General features: G+C 42.6%; 1 protein-coding gene across 1 annotated transcript in view; it reads right to left on the bottom strand.

The window, feature by feature from the left end:
• Positions 1-1,006: 1,006 nt before the first annotated feature.
• The window catches only part of PCSK5 (proprotein convertase subtilisin/kexin type 5), a 456,450-nt gene continuing 435,938 nt past the window's right edge, over positions 1,007-21,518 (bottom strand). The window contains exons 33-37 of the mRNA XM_082614749.1: positions 18,250-18,427; positions 12,824-13,041; positions 6,651-6,751; positions 4,824-5,010; positions 1,007-1,566 (exon numbers count right to left, since the gene is read on the bottom strand). Of these exons, the coding sequence (XP_082470875.1) occupies positions 1,115-1,566; positions 4,824-5,010; positions 6,651-6,751; positions 12,824-13,041; positions 18,250-18,427 (1,136 nt within the window). The 3' untranslated portion in view covers positions 1,007-1,114. The remainder of the gene's footprint in view (positions 1,567-4,823; positions 5,011-6,650; positions 6,752-12,823; positions 13,042-18,249; positions 18,428-21,518) is intronic.

The following is a 21,518-nucleotide window of genomic DNA, read 5'->3' as shown; positions in this document are numbered from 1 at the left end:
CTTTGTATTGCCCGCAGAAAAATTGTCCAGGGTGCACAAATCCAAGAGTGTACTTGACAGGAGGGTGGAAAAAGGGATGCCTAGGATGTCTAGAAACAAAGATCACAGAGATGAAGAGTGTTGGAAGGCTGGTCAGCAGCCAGATTAAGCTGGTGAGCAGGATGTTGGGAATTTCATCCTAACTTTTTCTATGGAGAGTCCACAGTTCTGCGATGGGCTGTTGATAAAAGCTCTTTAATTTAGTAGCTAAAGTCTTTTTTAAAGAGTGTTTGTCATTTTATCTCTTTTTATGTTAGGTTAACATTGACATTTTTCTTTTATTACCTGATGTTTTAGCTGATGTTTCCAACCAGAAATGCTCTTAGAAAAATCATGAGGGTGTAAGGCTGACATTCTTGGAAACAGTGATTTCTTTCCTCCTGGGATGTTCCTGCCTATCTCCTGGCTGAGCTTGCTCTAGACTCATCATGACTATGGATTACTGCAAAGGAATCATGGCCTGATTCCTTGCCTATGACTCTACTTCCCGTGTCTTTCCTCATGTCTATAAATAGGTCATGACCAGCCTCAAGACAGGTGGCCTCTTCTGCTTAGGGGTGATCTGGAATAATTGATATAAATGACATGAGGAGGAGAACCTTCTTTAGTTGCCCCTTATAGAACAAATCTCCACCCGAAGAAAACTAAAAGGGGAGAAAAATCCCCTAAGACAAACAATTCCTTTGTCTCCCCATCCCCCAAAATCATTTACAGAAATATCAGAAATTGAGAAGGCAGCAGATATCTCCACAACACAGCTGAGAAACAGAATTTCTATAGGTTCATTTCCATTTTTTTAAAATCACATAAAACAGTTTGCACAGATCTCACTTTTTTACATCCTGTGTTTTGTGTCTTGACATATTGTTTTGAGGAAAATCATCCTGTATTTTATCGTTGTTCCTCAATTATGGTTGAACTATTATGGTTAATTGAGTTTAGCCATCCAAAAGAAGAACAAATATTTCAGCATTCTTATATACTCTAGTTGGACTCGTGGTTAAAAAGATAAACACAAACACCCTCACGTCACCCTGGTGTGTCGGGATAAAATCCAACACTCTAATGCTCACACTCATGCCTGTGAGTAGAATGGGCTGGGGGCGGAGGTGACCTCTGTTTGCTGGTAGGCGTAGCTCTCATCATCGTATTCCAGTTCATCTTCATCATCGTCATCCAGCAGCCCATACTTAAATTTCCGGTAGACAGTGCCATCTTGGCCCATGTAGACAATGTCATCCTCATCATCCTCATCATAGTCCCGGTCCCTGTACTCAATCACCTGATCCTCTTCAAACTTGGTGCTCTCGCGATGACTGCTCTTATAGGAGGAGTAAGGCTTGCTAGGGTCAGCCAGCTTTGCATAGCCGGCCTTTTCTGTGGGCCTGACTCTGCCCCGAGATTTCCTCCAGACGATCACAGCTGCCCCGAGCAGAAACACCAGCGTAACGGAGGAGGTGATGAACAGGGCTGTCTTGGAACGCTCACTGGCAGGTTCAACCTCACTTGCTCGAAGGATACACTCATCTGTTGGAATTTGACCCCAAAGGAAGAGGGCAGAGGGGAAGGGTGGCAGAGAAGAAATGGAATGGAGAAAATTAGTTTCTGAGGTAAAGAGCTTCACCTTTATCTTTTGAATCTAAAATGGTAGAACCACTGTCTTCGATTTTTTTAGAGAGCACACCCCTCTACAGAATTGCTCCGTGTCTACTCCCATGAGAGTTTCAGTCTATCCCAGATGATACCAACAAACTCTTCTAAGGAGGAAGTCAGTTTGAGATCCAAAGGGAGCCCCCTCATACCCATACCTCATGGGTGAGTCACCAAGTGTCCAACCTTACCAAACCGATTCTTCTACTTCCTTCCTGAGAAAAATGTTCCGTCTTGGGCCAGCTTCAGTTATTGCTAAATGCTCTATTTCTGTTTCAACTCTGACTTTTTCTAAGACTGAGTCTTTTCCCCAGCTACCTTTAAACCTGATTCAACAGGATTATCCCACAATTCAAAGATAGGAACAGATTATTTATAAAGCCATTGATTCATCGCTGCGTGGGGCCATAGAAATCACAGGTCAATCTGTTGTTTGATAGTTGAGGAAACTGAGACCCACAGAGAGAAAGTGAATTGTCACATTGTCACAGGTAAGAACTTGTTTATGGAGCAATCAGAACTCGAACCCAGGAATACTTGCTTCATGCTACAGTCTGGAGACATTAGGGCAAAACACTGACAAAGGTTTTTTGACTTCTTGTCATTCTGTGGACCTAATTTGGCAGCATGAAAAGTACCATCTTTAAATTCTGACTACCAAATTGAGTGATAGGGGATTTCTTCTATCATAACTGATTTCTGAAGTTGAGAGCTCTGCCCCCCTGCCATTCACCAACATTTGTTTTGATGCCTTAATTGAAAATATGGAGTAACTAAACAGTGTCATAATTCAGTGATGAGCTCATTTTTTGTACTTTTTTTTTTTCTTGTGGTGCATGGGCCTCTCACTGTGGTGGCCTCTCCCATTGCAGAGCACAGGCTCCAGACGCGCAGGCTCAGCGGCCATGGCTCACGGGTCCAGCCGCTCCGCGGCATGTGGGATCTTCCCAGACCGGGGCACGAACCCGTATCCCCTGCATCGGCAGGCGGACTCTCAACCACTGCACTACCAGGGAAGCCCCCATTTTTTGTACTTTTTACTCATTTATTCAGGTGGTACAATTTGGGTAAGTTACCTAATTTTTTTTTTTTTCTATTCTTTAACCCACCAAATGGGAGTGTGAAAGAGAGTATGGAAGAACCAGAGAAAAAACTAGCAGGCCTTGTTGGATGTACAAGTTGAAATACACAGTATGTTTTCCATAAACATTTTTGAACCACCTAGGTCTGCCCCCAGGATGTTTTATGAGATTCTAGGTGCATGATATACACTAGCTTAATGGATATAATACTGTTGCCAATTATTTTAGGGTTAATTATTTTCTTTTATAATATATTGGCCAATTAGGTCTGCTCCATCACCACTATGTGCTTTCTTTCTCTTTTTGTTAGTGATAAACAAGGTTTCTATTTTATCCTAACTTTCATCCTCATGGGATTTTGCCCATCAAGCAGAATTTCATCTCCTAAAGTAACAGCACCATCATTACTAGTTTTGTCATTAACATATCAGCACAGAATTTTTCCCTGGAGGAAATATTAAAGCACCAGAGGGGAGGATAAGCAACCCATGTGTGGTACTTTGTGATAAATACTGCCTGAGGCAGGAGAATCAATAGAAGACTTTTCGAGGTTGTTTCAATTACCAGGGTGCCATATGCAATCATGTCTTACTGCTCTCCAGTCTTAGGTCCGCAGAGTCAGAGTCAGCCTCTGTGATATGGGTTCTTTGAAGGATCAGAGTGTCTTAGTAATGAATGAACAAGTAATCAAGAGTATTTGGTCTTCAGCAGAGTTGCCCCAGGTAGATCTTCAAGAGCCACAGAAAGCCCAGGAGAGCTGACTAAATAGTTCTTAGTTGGAAAAGGCTTGCAGAAACTCTGCACCCAACATGTACACACTTCTGGTTTCATTTAAAGCCATCAATGTAATGAAGGTTGTTATTCTTAGCTGACACGGCATGGATTTTAGGCAATCAGACCCTGAAGGTGGATGTGTATGAAGAGCTGGGGAAACCAGTTGCTAATGGGGGTGGGAAAGCTGAAAGAAGGAAACAATTAGTTTTTAGAAAGATGGTATTTAAAAGTTAGTTGAAAAGGCTGATCAAAAATAAAACAGAAAAGACTAGTAGCAGTTATGGGTCTGGGATAAACTTTTCTTAAAAATGGACAGGCTCCCATAAATGTAATGTCTCTTTTTGTCAGGCCATGATGTAGCTGAACTCCAAGGAAATGATCTGCTTTTACACTAGAGAATAGGTTATAAGAATTTATCTTTTTCTTTTTAGAAGAAATCACTCCATTTGGGATCTTTCTAAGCTTGTGGCCAATGAGAACCAAGTACCCGTATGAATGGATTGGGGGTGGGAGACAGTTGGGGGACTTGGAATTGGTAAAAGCGGTTTTGTTTCCTCCTAGCCTTCAATGAAAGTTCATTTCTAAAATGCCTTAAGTCTCTAATGGGAGCCCTGGATTTGGGCTGCCTTCCACAGGATGACTTTTCGATGGAATCAAGATAATATTGGCATCAGCTTCCTTGATAGGCAACTCTTTTTCTTTTCTCCCAGGAGGGAAGATTTTTTTAAAAAGGAATAAAGTAAATTTATAAAGATGAAACTCTAGACCTGCTTGAGCTTGAATCTGGGAGGCAGGACAGCATTGGAGAGAATGCTGGCTTTGAGTCCAAATGACCCATATTCTGATTCCAGATGAGTCTGTTAACATTGGTATGGACTTGGGCATGCTAATCAAACCCTTTGAGCCAGACTCTCCTCATCTGTAAAATGGGATTAATAATATCAACTTATATGAGATGACGGACAGAATGTTTCAGGTACAGTGGGCACATAGCAGGCACTCAATAAAAAGGTTGCTCTATCCTGTAATAAACCATAATGAAAAAGAATATGTATAAATATGCATAACTGAGTCACTTTGCTGTACACCAGAAAGTAACACAACATTGTAAATCAACTATATTTCAATTAAAAAATAAATTAAAAAAGGAATCATTAAATAAAGGTTGCTCTCTTGATCCTCTGAAACTTCCCATCCCTCTCTCCCCCATGGTTCCATCAGCATCCTGAGGACATGCGCTTCCTCTGGCCCTGCAGGCTGCTCTCCCTCTCCCCTCACCTGTGGTGTCATGGCAGTCACAGCACTCCTGGGCATCGGTGGGATCGGAGGTGTTGCAGCAGCGCAGGCAGCGGCTGTCATCCATGTGCAGCACCAGGTTGGCAGGACACACAGTACAGTTCTTGGCGCCAGGTCCTTTGCATTCTATGCAGCTCTCATGGCATTTTTCACAGTTAAATTTCTCCCCCTGTTAAGAACAATCAGATTCCTTTGGAGTGTGGAGAAATTAACAAGGCACCGGAGTTCCCAAATGGGGATTCCCTCTCCTATGGATAAGGGAAGGAGGCAGGTTGGGGATAGCACAAAGGTGATTTGTTCTGGGTCCATTTTTACTGTTCTGGGTGAAAGACAGAACCAGCTGTTTGCACTTGGATGGAACCATTGCTGAGCCTTTCCTCTGAGATCTGCTGGTAATCATAGTGAGAGAACAAGCTTCTAGGATAGCTCAGGTTACAGACTGACAGCCATGTGCTGTACCTGGTCAAGGACAAGATTTGTCTGGTCCGTACTCAACTGGCAAAAAATTTGAATTCATTGCCTACATCTCAAAATTGGGCTATTTCACATGTAAATCAGTGCTGAGTTTCTCTTTAAAAACTGGAAGATTGATCAACATTGAATTCACCACTCCCACATCACAGACAGAGCTGAGTGGCGGTGGCCCCCTTTCTGTGCTCTCCTATATGATACAATCCCCAGCCCTTGCTCTGAGGTCACCAACACACAGGTGAAGCGTCAAATTCCACCTATGGTCAAGTTTGCACTGGGGTTTTCTTTGACCCAACACTCTTCAGTCATTTACACGACCTGCTCTGCCTCTGTGATTATTAGATCCTCATGTCTCTGGCCCAGAATAATATAAATTGTGGCTGTTAGCTAAAGCAGTGAAATCTCAGTGGGAAGATTGTTGAGAGGCGAGAAAGTGGCTTCCCTCCCAACAAGTTGCTCCATTTCACTGGTACTGAAAACGTAGATGAGGGAAGATACCTTCCTATTTCACTTCTGCACTTTGGAAGGCTGGTACAATAGAAAAAGAAGGAATGGAAATTGCTGTTGTTGAGCACCTTGGCAAGTTTCAGATGCTGATAAGGTGTTTTCTCAGCTGAGATCTCATCAAATCCTGGATTAGGAGTCAGAACCTCTGTGTTTAATCCCAACTTTGTTCCTTACTATTTGCATGATCTTTATCAAATTACTGTATTTAACCTCTTGGATTCTCAGTTTCTCCAAAGTGTAATGAGGGCTCTTGTCAGAATTTAAAGAGAATGGCATATGTGAATATGCTGAGACTTGTGAGTTTTACCATGGAGAGATTTACTTAATTTCTAAAGTTTGGAAACACAATCAAGAAGTTAGTGGACTCAGAAAATCCATGGTTTCTAGGCCAGGAAATGAAATATACCTCTCTTAATATATTCGAAGGGGTGGAGGAGATGAAGGACCAGCATTGGTTATGTAGTTCTGACATTATTCAGATGTTTCAGGTTAGCCAGCAGAGGGGGAGGAGAGAAGATGTTTCTTATTTCTGCCAAAATATTCCTATGTAGACCTGAAACTTCTAAGGTCATGAGCAATATATTGCGGTCCTCATTAAATAACTTCCCCATGATTTATCTCAGGTCTTCTCAGTTCTTTTGATTGAACTTAAGGCTACAGGTGGGTAGCACCATTATTCCACAGTGCAATGGTAGATTTTAAAATATTAAACCTGAACTATAGTGAATGTAGGGATTTTATGACTTTTTTCACTTTGCCCAAAATGACATGCAGAAACTAGCTCATGTCCCTCTAGAGATGGTGGAAGACACACCACGCCCAGCTCTGTACCTCTCCCACTCTGTACTCTCCCACGAGACAGTCAGAGGCGCAGATTCCTCCCACCAGGTGGTAACTCCACACACAGGATAAGCAAGTCAATGCTCCTTTTCCTGAAAGGAAAAAATGATTCTAAGTTATGAAACTGACCTTAGATTTCAATCTCTGTCTTGGATCCAAAACACTTAGGAGCAAGGAACATGTCAAGTAAATTGAAGTAGAAGGGTGAATTGATTGAGGATGTGGAAAAAAAAAAAAGTCTATGAGATATCAAGTAAAGACCTAGAAATTATCCAATTAGTCTAATCAGTGTAAACTCTCAATTTGGAAATAAGGGTTTGGAGATGACAAATCTTTTATTACAGCAAAAGGAAAGATTTTCAGAGAATGAGAAATCATGTAGAAAGTTTGTAAAAGCTTTATTTATCATTCTGCTTATTGTTTAACTAGTAGAGAGGATGAGGATGATTTGGAGGGTCCCAAAACTCGATGAGTAAATCATGAATGGGCAGTTCCTAGTTGAGAAACAACACCAGACTTGGAATTTTAAAATGCTAGGGCTAAAAGAATTTACCAGATCATTTTGTCCAGTAGTTCCTATTTATTTATTTATTTATTTATTTATTGGCTGTGTTGGGTCTTCTTTGCTGTGTGCAGGCTTTCTCTAGTTGCGGCAAGAGGGGGCTACTCTTTGTTGTGGTGCGCGGGCTCCTCATTGCGGTGGCTTCTCTTGTTGCGGAGCATGGGCTCTAGTGCGTGGGCTTCAGTAGTTGTGGTTTGCGGGCTATAGAGTGCAGGCTCAGTAGTTGTGGCGCACAGGCTTAGTTGCTCCGTGGCATGTGGGATCTTCCTGGAGCAGGGCTCGAACCCGTGTCCCCTGCATTGGCAGGCGTATTCTTAACCACTGTGCCACCAGGGAAGCCCTGTCCAGTAGTTCTTAATTTTGGGGATTGTCCTGATAGATTCCTTTGAAATTCTCTTGAAAGCTGTAAACTCTCTTCTCAGAAGTTTGACATCCTATTTATTTAATTTTTAAATAAATGTAAACAAATGCCCAGACATGTGAAGTCACTCATTCAAGGTTTCATAGGGAATGGTTGACTCAAGAGTCAAATTCAGGTTTGTTGACTGACTGTGCAGTGAGCTTTGTCCATGCATTTCCTCTTCCTGGAGAACAACACTCTATTAACTCTCAACTTAAAGACCCAGTTTGAATATCATCTTCTCTGTGAAGATGATATTCCTTCATAGGGAATGGTTGACTCAAGAGTCAAATTCAGGTTTGTTGACTGATTGTGTAGTGCTCTTTGATCATACTATCTGCCTTCATACATGAACCAAGTAGAGGAGGTCTGAACAGACTGTTTCATGTGGAGGTAATACCCTTCTCTCCTAATTCAGAGACCCCAAGAATGACTGACCCAAGTATTTCTTTCTATGCAGATATCAAGGGATAACTTCTGGAGAGAGTTTGGGGACAGGAGACCTGAGCGCTAGTTCATTGAGTTAGAGAGGCAGGAGCTGGGAGATAGAGGGGGCATGGAATGTGCCTGATATTGTGAGTTGGAACTTGATATATAGGCCTTTTCATCAGAAAAATATTGTAAAGTGTGGTTAGTTGAAGTTGAACTAGAACCGTGAGTCCTGTTCTTACATTCACTCTGGATTTAAATCCACTTTTCATGTTTGATCTGTAAGCTCAATCATTTATGTTTCTATGGAAGAATGAATTCTGAGTTCTGAACAACAGCTCAGATAATAAACCTTTATTACCCAACTTCCTCTTAGATTGGGGGCTGCCTATAGTGGTATAAATTCAAAGCCATTCTATTTTTATCTTACATCCAACTTCATACAGAATTTCCTACATGTTCTAGAACACAATTTTGGTCTCTGAAGAAAGAATTGATCTTCCCCTACTTTTTTCCTTTTCTCCCTGCAGTTTTCTGAAATACAGCTTAAATGTCTTACTCCGATTTTAAAATATAGAAGTGTGGGATTTTTTTTTCTTTATGAAGAGAAATTAAAGGTAGGAAAAATTAAAAGAGAGAAATGAAAGGGAGTGAAAAGGTTAGGTCACAAAATTTGTGTCTTAAGTTTGGTTACATTTTCCAGAAGGCCAGCAGCAGTTTGGCCTAGATCCTGGGCAATCCCCAAGGCACTACAAGCCACCTCTGGGTGAAAATCAGGACTCCATTTACATCGCCTACATCGATTTATTGCAAAATCTGCATACTTAGGGTACTCTGTGTCTTTTGCAAAAGGTAGTTGGCTAATTTCCAGAATGTTTTCTATTTCTTTTTTCAAGTTTAACATCTTACATTTATCATTGCTTCCAAGGATCTGCAGGAAACTTGGCACCTATAAAGACAGCTTTGGCTTTTCCATAAAATTCGGAAGAGCTCACCATCTGCTCTCCCTTAGAATGACCCCCACGGGATGAATTCAGTCATGCAGAGCCACCCCTGGGGTCTGTCCATGGTGTCATTCCACACCGAAATAGAGAGGCAGCTCAGGAGAGTTAGGAGGCTTTGGTTAACCAGCCTGGATTTTTATGTAAAGCAATTTTGTGTGGACGATAAATAAAAAGTTAAATGTGTGAAGGCAAGTAATGAGCTAATTATGAAGGAACCAGATGAATAAAAGATACATGTTGGTCATTAGTATGCTGCCCTCCCCCAACCCCCTTAGTTCTTTTAAGTTTTTTTTTTTTTTTTTTTTGCGGTACGCGGGCCTCTCACTGTTGTGGCCTCTCCCGTTGCGGATCACAGGCTCCGGACGCGCAGGCTCAGCGGCCATGGCTCACGGGCCCAGCCGCTCTGCGGCATGTGCGATCTTCCTGGACCGGGGCACGAACCCGTGTCCCCTGCATCGGCAGACAGACTCTCAACTGCTGCGCCACCAGGGAAGCCCTTTTAAGTATTTTTTAACACCCTAATATTATTGGGCAGTCAAATGTGAAGGAAATACAATCTAGTTGGTAAATTACTTATCTAGGTTGGGAAATTTTCCCTGTATCCTTCATGCGTCCTCATTTCTTAGTATGACAGCTAATATTTTAAGAAGGAAGGAACTCATCCTTTATTTTTTCACCCAGTTTACAATCCAGGAGAAAACCTGTCCCCAAATTTTGTAATCTATATATTGCAAAATCAGAAGGCAGCACAAAGATTCACTAACCAGCAAAGGACATGTGTGGTAGGTGAAGAAAGGATGACAGAAGAAATGAACAACAAAGATAGAAATCATTAACCAGGAACATTTGGGGTTCAAGTCAAATACAGGAGGGGGAGGCACAAACACTCAGGATGGCTTTAAGATTCACTCAGATATGCCCAATCATCCCTGGAATACAATCTCAGGGAGACTGTGTTGATGAGCTTTATTTTTTTTTAAGATTTTATTTATTTTTGGAGCTTTCTTTGGTTTGCAACAAAATTGAAAGAGAGAGAGAAAGAGAGAGAGAGGTACAGAGATTTCCTGTATACATAGAAAAATCATATGAATTCAGGTTCTGACATAACCCCTTCATTCCAAACACACTGAAATGAGAGAATAAATATAAACAGAGAGAACCAAAAAAAGAGATAGGTCGGCTCAAAAGTAAGATGGAATCTCTCTGGACCAGAAAGGGAATATAAATGCAAAATAGCAATCAGATTCAAGCCACCCACCTGCTTGGCTCTGGGCCTAAATGTACGCAATCGTGGCTGTGAGTTCAACTTTTCTACCATAATAGGAACTAAAAGTGTTTCATATAAGACCTGCACCAAAATCCAGGTTTAGAGCTTAAAACAGGAGTCAGGGTGGGACTCTCTGCCCTCATAGACATCACCTCTTGACCAGGAACTCTCCTGGGCTGCCAGCTGGATTGCTGATGAGATCTGCAGTGACATCAGTATCACCTCCAGGAATATTGGAACATCATGTTTCTACACTCAGTTTCAGGGTGGGACATGGGATGGCATGAGCTGAAAAAGTACCAGACTGTGAGGAATAAGGATGAAGGGAGAGAGAAAGGGAGTGAAAACCAAAAGCAAAGCCTTCCATTCAAAATGAGCTCAAGACCAAAATTTCAAAGCATGTAGAAAAAAGAATGCTAAAAAAGAAGATAAACACAATCAAGAATTAACATGAATTTACTTCAGATAATATTAATTTCATAGAAAAGTTGGACAGACTTAAAAATTAGCATATTTAAGGTGCTTAAAAAGTAAATGAAGACAAAAATATCCTCTCCAAAAAAAAATTGAAGCACAAATAGGAAGATATGAAACAAAAATAGATGGATATGAAAAACAAACCATTAGAAATCTTAAAAATAAGTCATTTAAGTTCAAAAGCTAAAATAATAGGTGAACTGAATTTTTATTTTTTTTAAGATTTTTTTGGTGTGGACCATTTTTTAAAGTCTTTATTGACAAAATGAATGTGGTCCAATTCTTGCCTTGAGAGTCTCACAATCAGCAAGAGAGCTGGACATTTAATTAAAATGTAATGTATTGGACTTCCCTGGTGGCACACTGGTAGAGAGTCTGCCTGCCGATGCAGGGGACACGGGTTCGTGCCCTGGTGCGGAAGGATCCCACATGCCGTGGAGCGGCTGGGCCCGTGAGCCATGGCTGCTGAGCCTGCGCATCTGGAGCCTGTGCTCCGCAACGGGAGAGGCCCGCATACCGCCAAAAAAAAAAAAAATGTAATGTATTGAATAAAAATAGGTATGATAAAACAGTGTATTACAGAATCAAGAAGAAGGAAGAAGATTTCTGGGAAGACTAAGAAAAGCTTCACAGAGAAGATGATATTCAAACTGGGTCTTTAAGTTGAGAGTTAATAGAGTGTTGTTCTCCAGGAAGAGGAAATGCATGGACAGTAGTCATGGAGGCATGAAAGAGCATCACCTATTTGGTGGCTGCTGAATGGTTCTGGGTGGTTCTAGGTTCTGAAGTACATGGAAGGAAAGTTGAGACCATAAGCTAAAAGGACTGACCAGGGAAAGAATTTAATCACTTTTCAAAAACAGAAAACATTTATTGAAAGTTTATCAAGGAAAAAAAATGAATGCATAGGTTGGAGAGATATACCATGTTCATAAATGTGATGACTCAGGATCGTAAAGATGAGTTTTAATGTAATGTCAATTAATATCCAAGGGATTTTTTTTAATGAAATGTGATAAAATTTACTTGGAAAATGATAAAATTTATTTGGAAAAAGAGCTAGGAATAGCCAAGACAATTTTGAAAAGGATAATAGGAATGTACCCTACCAGGTATCAATATTAATCTAATAAGTTTTAAGAATAAAAACATTATAGGAGGTATTTCTTTCTTAAATGGTGAGAGGGATTCACCATAATTACCATTCTATGTCAAGCTGTGGAGAAAAATGAGCAAATTTGAATTTTAGAAAGATTGCTATGGCATTGCTGTACATGATGACCTGGGGGTGGGGTAGCAAGACCAGAGTTGGGGTGACATGCTATTTCAGAAAGTCAGCTAAGAGATGCTGAGAATGAAGAAGGAGAATAGTGAGAATGGAGAAAGAGATCTGAGCAGAGAAACGTTTAGAAGAGAGGATCAACAGACCTTGAAGTTTACCTTTGTTAGAGGGTAGGTGCATTGGACAGGAGGCAAAGGGAAGATAACTTCAAGGTATCATATCTGGGCAGTTGGTTGGACAGTGGGTCTATTAACAGAAAGAGGGAATATCAGAGGAAACTCAGATTGTGTTTACTCTGGGACATGTTGATTTTAAGAATCTCTGGGACAGACAAGTAGGTCTCTGGAAAATAAGAATGGAGCTTGGGACAGTTTTAGGCCAAAATCTTAAGGAGTTGTTGAAATAATGAAAATAAATTTTGCTTGGCATATTCCAAGTTCAACAGGTAGAGAAAGAAGACAGTAGGTGGAAAACACTTGCTGTAGGGGACGATGCCTGTATCTGGGCCCTGAAGGATGGGAAGGATCTGAAGAAGCAGAAGTGTGGTGCAGGATCAATTAGGGTTAGAGGGCAGATGTGCAGAAGCTGAAAGAGAACAAAGGGTGCTGATGCTGGAGAGGATTGGCTCTGAGGTTGGCAAGCAAGAAGACCCTCCAAAGGTGATGAAAGGAGAGAGGGACAAAGCAGGAAAAAACACTTTGCATTTTTCCATTCACACATGCGAAATGATAGATGGCCCTCACCTTTGCATTTGTCGCAAGTTGGGTGGCATCTCTCACAGGTCTGTGTGCTTTGCTCTGCGTAGTAATGCTCTGGGCAGGTACGATGACACTGTCCCTTGGAGTGCAGCAGAAAGAAGAATGGATCGCAGGACAGGCAGTCTGTGGGCCGCGGGCCACTGCAGGCCTTGCAGCTCCTGCTGCACCTCTCACACTGCCCCGTGGAGTTTTCTGTGTAATACCTGAGCCAAGGAGGGAAGCAGAGACTCAATATTCAGCTTTGCTCCAAAGTTGGGTGTGGTGGAAAAAATCATGGTTACAAGCCGTGTGCCTTTAGACTCTTTACTTATTAGATTCATTACTAATTATACTAACACATCTAATGAGTCTCAGTTTCTTATCTGTAAATTGGACATTACAATCCCTCCTCTGCTATTTGTGGGGATTAAGTTAGATGACACATATGAAAGGACCTAGCATAGATCACATGTAGTAGTGCCACGATAATTGTTCACTACCCCTGCCTTTTATTATTATTTATTTTATTTTATTTTATTTATTTATTTTTTTGCGGTACGCGGGCCTCTCACTGTTGTCGCCTATCCCGTTGCGGAGCACAGGCTCCGGACACGCAGGCTCAGTGGCTATGGCTCACGGGCCCAGCCGCTCTGCGGCATGTGGGATCTTCCCGGACCAGGGCACGAACCCGTGTCCCCTGCATCAGCAGGCGGACTCTCAACCACTGTACCCCCAGGGAAGCCCACGCCTGCCTTTTATATACCTATATGCTCTGCCACTTTAAAATTCAGGTGTTGAGGCTTCCCTGGTGATGCAGTGGTTAAGAATCCACCTGCCAATGCAGGGGACATGGGTTTGTGCCCTGGTCCAGGAAGATCCCACGTGCCGCGGAGCAGGTGGGCCTGTGCGCCACAGCTACTGAGCCTGCACTCTAGAGCCTGTGCTCTGCAACAAGAGAAGCCACGACAATGAGAAGCCCGTGCACCACAAGGAAGAGTAGTACCCCTTGCTGCAAATAGAGAAAGCCCAGGCACGGCAACGAAGACCCAACACAGCCAAAAATAAAAACAGATAAATAAATAAATTTATTTAAAAAAATTCAGGTGTTAAGTCATATTGAATGGGAATGCGAGGTATTTTAAATGTACTCCTGAGGGTTTTTTCTAATTTCTCAGTTTAAAAAAATCTTGAAATAGGAGGTGACATGAGTGATATTGACCTCTACATAGATGTGACCTCTTTTGAAATGATTTTCAGAGGCTAAATATAATAACAATAACTACCAGTTGTTAAGTTTCTCCTATATGCCTGACAGTACACTGGAGACATCATAAACATTATTTCACCTCATTGAGTCTAAAAATGAGACATTAGGACATGGCAGTTAGGAGTTTGCCCTTTGGAACAGGAGTGCATGGAGTCAACCCTCATGTGCTGTGTGACCTCAGGCAAGTCACACAACATCTCTGCGTCTCAGGTCTGTAATATTGGGCTAATATTAGTAGCTAAAATTAAATAAGTTATTACTGAGAAGCTTGTTAGAACAGTGCCAGGAACATTATAAATACAGTTGATCCTTGAACAGCTCAGGGGTTAGGGGCTTCAACCTTCCATGTAGTCGAAAATTTGCATATAATAATATATAGTTGTTGTTTTTTTTTGCGGTATGCGGGCCTCTCACTGTTGTGGCCTCTCCCGTTGTGGAGCACAGGCTCCGGACGCGCAGGCTCAGCAGCCATGGCTCACGGGCCCAGCCGCTCCGCGGCATATGGGATCCTCCCGGACCAGGGCACGAACCCGTGTCCCCTGCATCGGCAGGTGGACTCTCAACCGCTGCGCCACCAGGGAAGCCCATAATATATAGCTTTTTTCATGTAATACTGTTTTTAAAAAATATAGTGATAGTTGGCCCTCCATATCTGTGGTTCTGCATCCTTGGATTCAATCTACTGCAGACTGTGTAGTACATACTTAGTGAAAAAAATCCACATATAAATGGAGCCATGCAGTGCAAACCACACAGATCAAGTGGAACCACATTATTCAAGGTCCACTCTAATTAATGTATATCATTGATAATTATGAGTTTTATGATTAATCCTCACAGCAAACCTTACGATTTAGATATTATCTGTATTTTACATATGTAAAAACTGAGGCTCAGAGAATTTAGTCAACTTGCTTAAGGTCAGAGGGCTAATGAAGTGGGGCAACGCAATTTGAACATATCCATTAAATGCCACGATAACAAGCAATGCATTATTTGAAGGTAAACACAAGATTTTCAAGTAACACTGAAGAGAGAAAAGGAACCATTGTCAAAGATAAACCTGTCTGGACGTTGGCACACTGACCCTATCCAATGAAAACATCAATCATGAACTGAATAGTTGATAAAGATCACCTACGACTCAAAAGAGAAAACCAGAGGAAAAAGTGAAAATCCACAATTTTCCTCAGAGGGAATACACGATATTGAAGTCACAAGATCTGATTTTTGGTCCTGGCTCCACCAAGTATTAGTAGCCATGTGACCTTGGGCAAGTCACTTAACCTCTCTGAACCTCAGTTTCCTCATCTGCAAAATGGGGGGAATAATATCAATCTCATAGGATCGTTGTTGAATCAAATCATAATATAAAGACACATTGTGGGCTTCCCTGGTGGTGCAGTGGTTGAGAGTCTGCCTGCCAATGCAGGGGACACGGGTTCGAGTCCTGGTCTGGGAAGATCCCACATGCTGCGGAGCAACTAGCCCCGTATTGTGAGGCCACAAATACTGAGCCTGCGCGTCTGGAGCCTGTGCTCCACAACGAGAGGCCGCGATAGTGAGAGGCCCACGCACCGCGATGAGGAGTGGCCCCCACTTGCCACAACTAGAGAAAGCCCTCACACAGAAACGAAGACCCAGCACAGCCATAAATAAATAAATAAATAAAATTAAAAAAAAAAAAAGACACATTGTGAGTGGAGATACTTTGTAAACTCTAAAGCAGCATAAACATTGGTTACAAATCTTGTTATTATAAATTGTTATTAAGATGAAAAACATCAGTAGGAACCCTGGGGAAGAAAGCTTATCAATACCGAATAGGGTTTTTTTAAAATAAATTTATTTATTTATTTTTGGCTGCGTTGGGTCTTTTTTGCTGTGTGCGGGCTTTCTCTAGTTGCTGCAAGCCAGGGCTACTCTCCCTTGCAGTGCACAGACTTCTCATTGCGGTGGCTTCTCTTGTTGCGGAGCACAGGCTCTAGGTGTGCGGGCTTCAGTAGTTGTGGCTCGCAGGCTCTAGAGCACAGGCTCACTAGTTGTGGCACGTGGGCTTAGTTGCTCCACGGCATGTGGGATCTTCCCGGACCAGGGCTTGAACCCATGTCCCCTGCATTGGCAGGTGGATTCTTAACCACTGTTCCACCAGGGAAGCCCCCAAGTAGGTTGTAAAAATTATTAAAGTGATTCTAAAGGAAGACAATGGAGAGTTGTCCATTGGCTGTTTCTGATTAAAAGAAGAGCACAGTGCCACTGCTTACCTTGATAACTCTTGCATGAGGCGACTATGAAATCACCTGAGCCTCATAGCCTGGAAGAGGATCTTGTGCCTAAGTACAAACAATAACTGGGGCCTTAAAAACCTGCTCTGAGGTTAAAAACCAAAGTAATGATGTGCATGGGGTCAGCGTGCAGAGGATTACACACCTGCCTTCCCAAGGCGATGAGATTTAACATATGAAGTTTATACATGTGGATCATTGATTTTACAAAAGGAACTAGTTCAGTAAAATATCACCGCTTATAACTCATTTATACCCCATTTACTCGCCTTTAAGGGATTTATGGCAACCTGTGCCTCACCTCCCAATGGGTAACTTCACATATTATGGAGCACTTGCTTTCTTAATTTCATGGTCTGCAATCTATTTAAATTTTGTGTGTGTGTGCATAGAAGTATCTAATGACTTGATTTGAGAAAGATGGGATCCAGATTTTTCAAGCACTTATTAAGATGAAGATGAAGGGCTGACCCAGGTAGTCCCGTCCCCCTCTTGTCTGGCAGGAACCTTTATTTATTTGTTTGTTTGTTTGTTTGCTTGCGGTACGCGGCCTCTCACTGTTGTGGCCTCTCCCGTTGCGGAGCACAGGGTCCGGACACGCAGGCTCAGCGGCCATGGCTCACGGGCCCAGCCGCTCCATGGCATGTGGGATCTTCCCAGAGTGGGGCACGAACCCGTGTCCCCTGCATCGGCAGGTGGACTCTCAACCACTGTGCCACCAGGGAAGCCCCTGTCTTTATTGATCTATATGACTGGTGTTTTTTCAGGGCTGCTAATGTGTGTGGCTCTGTGCTGAGTGTTGTTGTAACCTGTGTGAAAAATAAGATGTGTTTCTCTTCCAGGAGCCTATAATTTTCTGGGAAAGAGATATATAAGAAGAATAAGCTCTTACGAAGTCTTTATATTACTCATCTTATATCAGTACATACAAGTGCTCTTTATTAAGCATGTGTTGAATGAATGAGGTGAATCAAAACACAAGGCAGTGATACAAGCAGTAATTGCTATAGAACTGAAGATAAGAGATGTGCTAATTTCAGCAAAAGCATTTGGGGAAAGTCCAAAGTTACAGCCCTTCAGTTTGGGTCTGGAAACTCTCAGTGCTTTGAGTTACTGATTGGGAAAGAAGAGTTAGCAATAGGCGTGTAATCAGTCTTCCTCTTTACTGGGAATGCCTGGGGTGGGGGGAAAGATGACCCAGTCAAATCCTCTTCCAAATGTGCTGGTAACCAGACCTTCTGATAAACACACTCAGTTTTTCCTTGCAGAAAAACACGTGATGGAGGGCTCTTATCTGTGAAATGCTTTTAGAAGGATACATCTGTGTATCTGGGTTGTTTATGGTAACTAAGCCTGTAATTTGTGGATTTGCGGGGGCATAGCAGGTTGGAGAATTAGTGGGGTATAAATGGAGATATTTAAGTGAAATTGTTCCCTTTGTAAAATCAATGCACCACATGCAGTGCTTAGACCTCACATATTAAATCTGGTCCGAACAACTCGTAATGCAGAAGGGAAAGAACCTACATTCATGGATCTGGACTTCTCTAAGAGAAGAATCACCTCTGCCTTGTAATTGCTTGTATCCTTTGAATTAGTGATGTGGGTCTGACTTGACCATCTGACTCTTTGTGTTATCTCATTGGGTCCCTCTGCCCTTCCTGTTGACTCTTCCATTACTGTGAACTTGCCGAAATTCTCTGGAGACCATTATAGTTGTGTTGGACTCTCATCTTTGTTTCTTACTAGCAGTGAGACTTCAATCTGGTTATTTAAGTGTTCTGAGACTTAACTTCCTCATCTGCAAAATGGGTTTGCTCATAGTGATATCTGGAGTGGTTATGGGATTAAGTGAGGGGAAAGTGTGTTGAGCGCCTTACCCTTCTCTGCACTGGGGCAGACACTCCTTTCCCAGCTGGAACCACCCTGGCTGGCAGGAGAGGCATTGCATGCTGTGTCTCCCTTCACATGTCCTACAAGAGCTGTGGCAGGGGGCACACCGGTGGCCGTCCTCATCAGCATAGTAGCCCTCGGGGCAGTCTTGCACGCAGGTCGTGTCTGCCAAGGGATGAAAAGAATCTGTCTTGGTATCAAGTATGACACGTGTCTTCCAAACCTCTATATGCTCCCCACTGTATACCATGGGGGGTGGGGGGATGCAGGAGGAATGAGACAGTGTCCCTGGGGGCTGATGGGCATCCCAGGAGCTAAGATGAATGTCCAAGAAATAGAATCAACCCTAAGGACATTAGGAGTTGAGAAAAAACAGAGGTCAGCGTGGATGGACTCTGTTGGGCAGGACAGAAACCACCGCCTGTTAAAGTGAGCAAGAGGATGTACAGGGTCTTGCAGGATGGGGAGAACATTCAAGGCAGGGGCTAGGGTAGCAAGAGTCAAGCCTCCACTGAAGAAAACAGAAAGTACAGGGCCAATGCAATGACGAGTTCCTACAGTTTCAACTATTTCTAGCCTAAAATGTAAGATTTTACCCTCAGTTTTGCTGTGCTGTCCACACAGTGTGACTCTTGACATTTAAGTGAATGAAAATGAAATAAAATGAAAACTTCAGTCCCTCAGTTGTACAAGCACAGATATAGAATATTTCCATTGGGACAGAAAGTGCTATGGACTGTGAGACTTTGTTTTGCCCAGTATTTAAAAAATTAGACTCTAACCGTGAATCCTCTGCTCTGTCCAGCAAGATGAGTTGCAGGGGAGTTCAGCCACACATAACCCCATGCCTTCCTCCACCCACCCCAGTGGAGTCACTGATTCTTGCCCTTTCAACTTCTTTAACAGCCTTTAGGGTGGGCGGTGAGGGTGGATTCATGATAAAGTTAAAACATGAGATTTGCTGGCTTCGCAGTTGAACATACAGTCTTAGAGGCAACTTCTTCCCCAAATCTGCTTAACCTCATAGACCAGAAGCCAGACTCTCCTGCCTTATTAATGTAAGCCACTGGTCAGCTCTAGACCAGTAGGTTTGTCTCCATAATTTCAGTCAGCATTAGCACAGGCACTGGGGGAAAAGGAAAAAAGAACCCCAAAACTAAATAATATGAGAGCTCTGTAAGTACTGTGGTCTCCCAGCTCTGTGCTGGGAGACCCTCTGAGCTGCTCGAGGGCAGGGGCCATGTCGTTCATCTCTGCTTTTCCAGCACCTGGCTCAGTGCCAGGTCCTCCAGTGGCTATTCTGTTAAAGATGGATGTTGACAGTGGTTTATTGTCCAGCTGATGTATCTAGCTAACTAGGGGGAAGCCTGAATCCCCTAAATATGAAACACCTTTATTAGTTTCCTATTGTTGTAAGAAATTACCACGTAGTGGCTTAAAGCAATACAACTTAATAAATCTTATAATTCTATAGATCAGAAGTCTAACATGGGTCTACAGGGCTAGGTAGAAGCTTTTAGAAGTTCTGGAGGGAGAATCTGTTTCTTTGCCTTGTCCAGCTTCTAGAGGTCACCCACTTGCCTTGGCTTGCAGCTCTTCATCCATCTTCAAAGCTGGAGCATCTTCTCTCTGTTCTGATGTCACGTAGACTTCAACCACTAACTCTGGTTATCTTCCCTCCCTCTTATAAGGACCTTGCAATAATCCAGGATAATCCTCCCAAATCAACACAATTAATTTAATCACATCTGCAATTCCGTGGTTTTTTGTTTTTTTGTTTTTTTTTTTGGTCATGTAAGGTAACATATTCATGGGGTCTGGGGATTAGGTTGTGGACATTTTTAGGGAGAGCATTATTCAAACTACCACAGCCTCCAGAGGAATTATCTAGTTTATAAGTAGCCTGACCCTCGTGGGGTGGTGGTGAGGGGCAGGGTGGGAGAATATGAGAAGACCAGGTCCTAGCACAACCTGCATGCAGCCCCTGGGGGACCACCAGCACCGAAGTCTCAGTTCTAGTCTAATTCATATCCCTAGTTAAAGGGAAGACCACCTTGTAGTGGTAAGATGTATTCCTGTCTGTATGAAGGCACCTGAGGTGATCACTGGTAACACTCTATATTGGAGATAATTAGAAAAGAAGGTCCTGGGGGTTGGGGTGATACAGGAGATCTGGAATGGTCTCATGAAGCAGCAACTGCTGGGAAGAAGGTTCACTGAGATTTGTGGAAGAGGAGCTAAGACAGATGGATAGGTATCCTCAAGTGTTTTCTACTGGGAGGCAACCAGGAATGGTATTGAGGATAGTTGTCCCTGTGTCTCTGCAGGGAATTGGTGCCCTTGCTAATGGTACCTCAACAAGAAGAGGAAAAAATTGCCACACATTTCTATTTGAGTGTCTTGCTTCTCAGGTCTACTCTGCCGGGTTGGGGAGATGAATGCTCACACTCTCCAGGTCTTCACATATTCGTCTCTTCTCTCTCTCCTATACCTCTTCACTCTTCCTTCTTTCAGCTGAGTTCTGTTTCATTTTCTTTCTCCCATACCCGTGTTAAGCCTAATCGTGGTATCCCTGGCAACCTGAGGGTGTTGCTTCACACTAACAATAACCTTCACATCTCATCTGCTGGACAACCTCAGATTGTCCCATATTTTGTTCAAGATGTGTTAATCAATGGGTGCTAAATCAAGGGGAAATTTTCATGAAAAGCTGAATACCTGCGTGTTCAGAAAGTATCTCTCCACAGACTGCTCATTAATCACAAGGGAAAATAGTAACTCTGCAGTGGAGAAATTGGACAGCACCCTGAAGAGAGGACCAAAATTAACATCACCTGCGAGAGGCAGGTGACCACTGGGTGCCTCCAAAGGACACAGCATCACATATGAAGTATTCTGGCTGAGGATGCATGATCTCCGTCTAATCATGGAAACGTTCACATGAACCCCAGTGGAGGGATAGGGACTGTGTTCTTCTCAAATGTCAATATCATCAAAGACAGAGTCTGTGGAAATGTTCAGATTAAAGGAGTCTAAAGAGACATGGCAACTAAATGCAATACCTGACTCTAGACTGGGCCCTGATCGAAAGGGGAATTCACAAAATTCTAATATGGACGGTTCATTAAAGGATTGTATTAATGTTAAAGTTACTAGACTTGACAACTGTACCGTCGTTACATAAGAGAGCATCCCTATTCCTAGGAAATACATACAGGCAGGCCTTGTTTTATTGTGCTTCACAGATACTGAGTTT

This window comes from Mesoplodon mirus (assembly GCF_964341445.2).
Source record: "Mesoplodon mirus genome assembly, chromosome: 1".
NCBI lineage: Eukaryota > Metazoa > Chordata > Mammalia > Artiodactyla > Ziphiidae > Mesoplodon > Mesoplodon mirus.
This window is presented reverse-complemented; position numbering and strand designations above follow the sequence as displayed.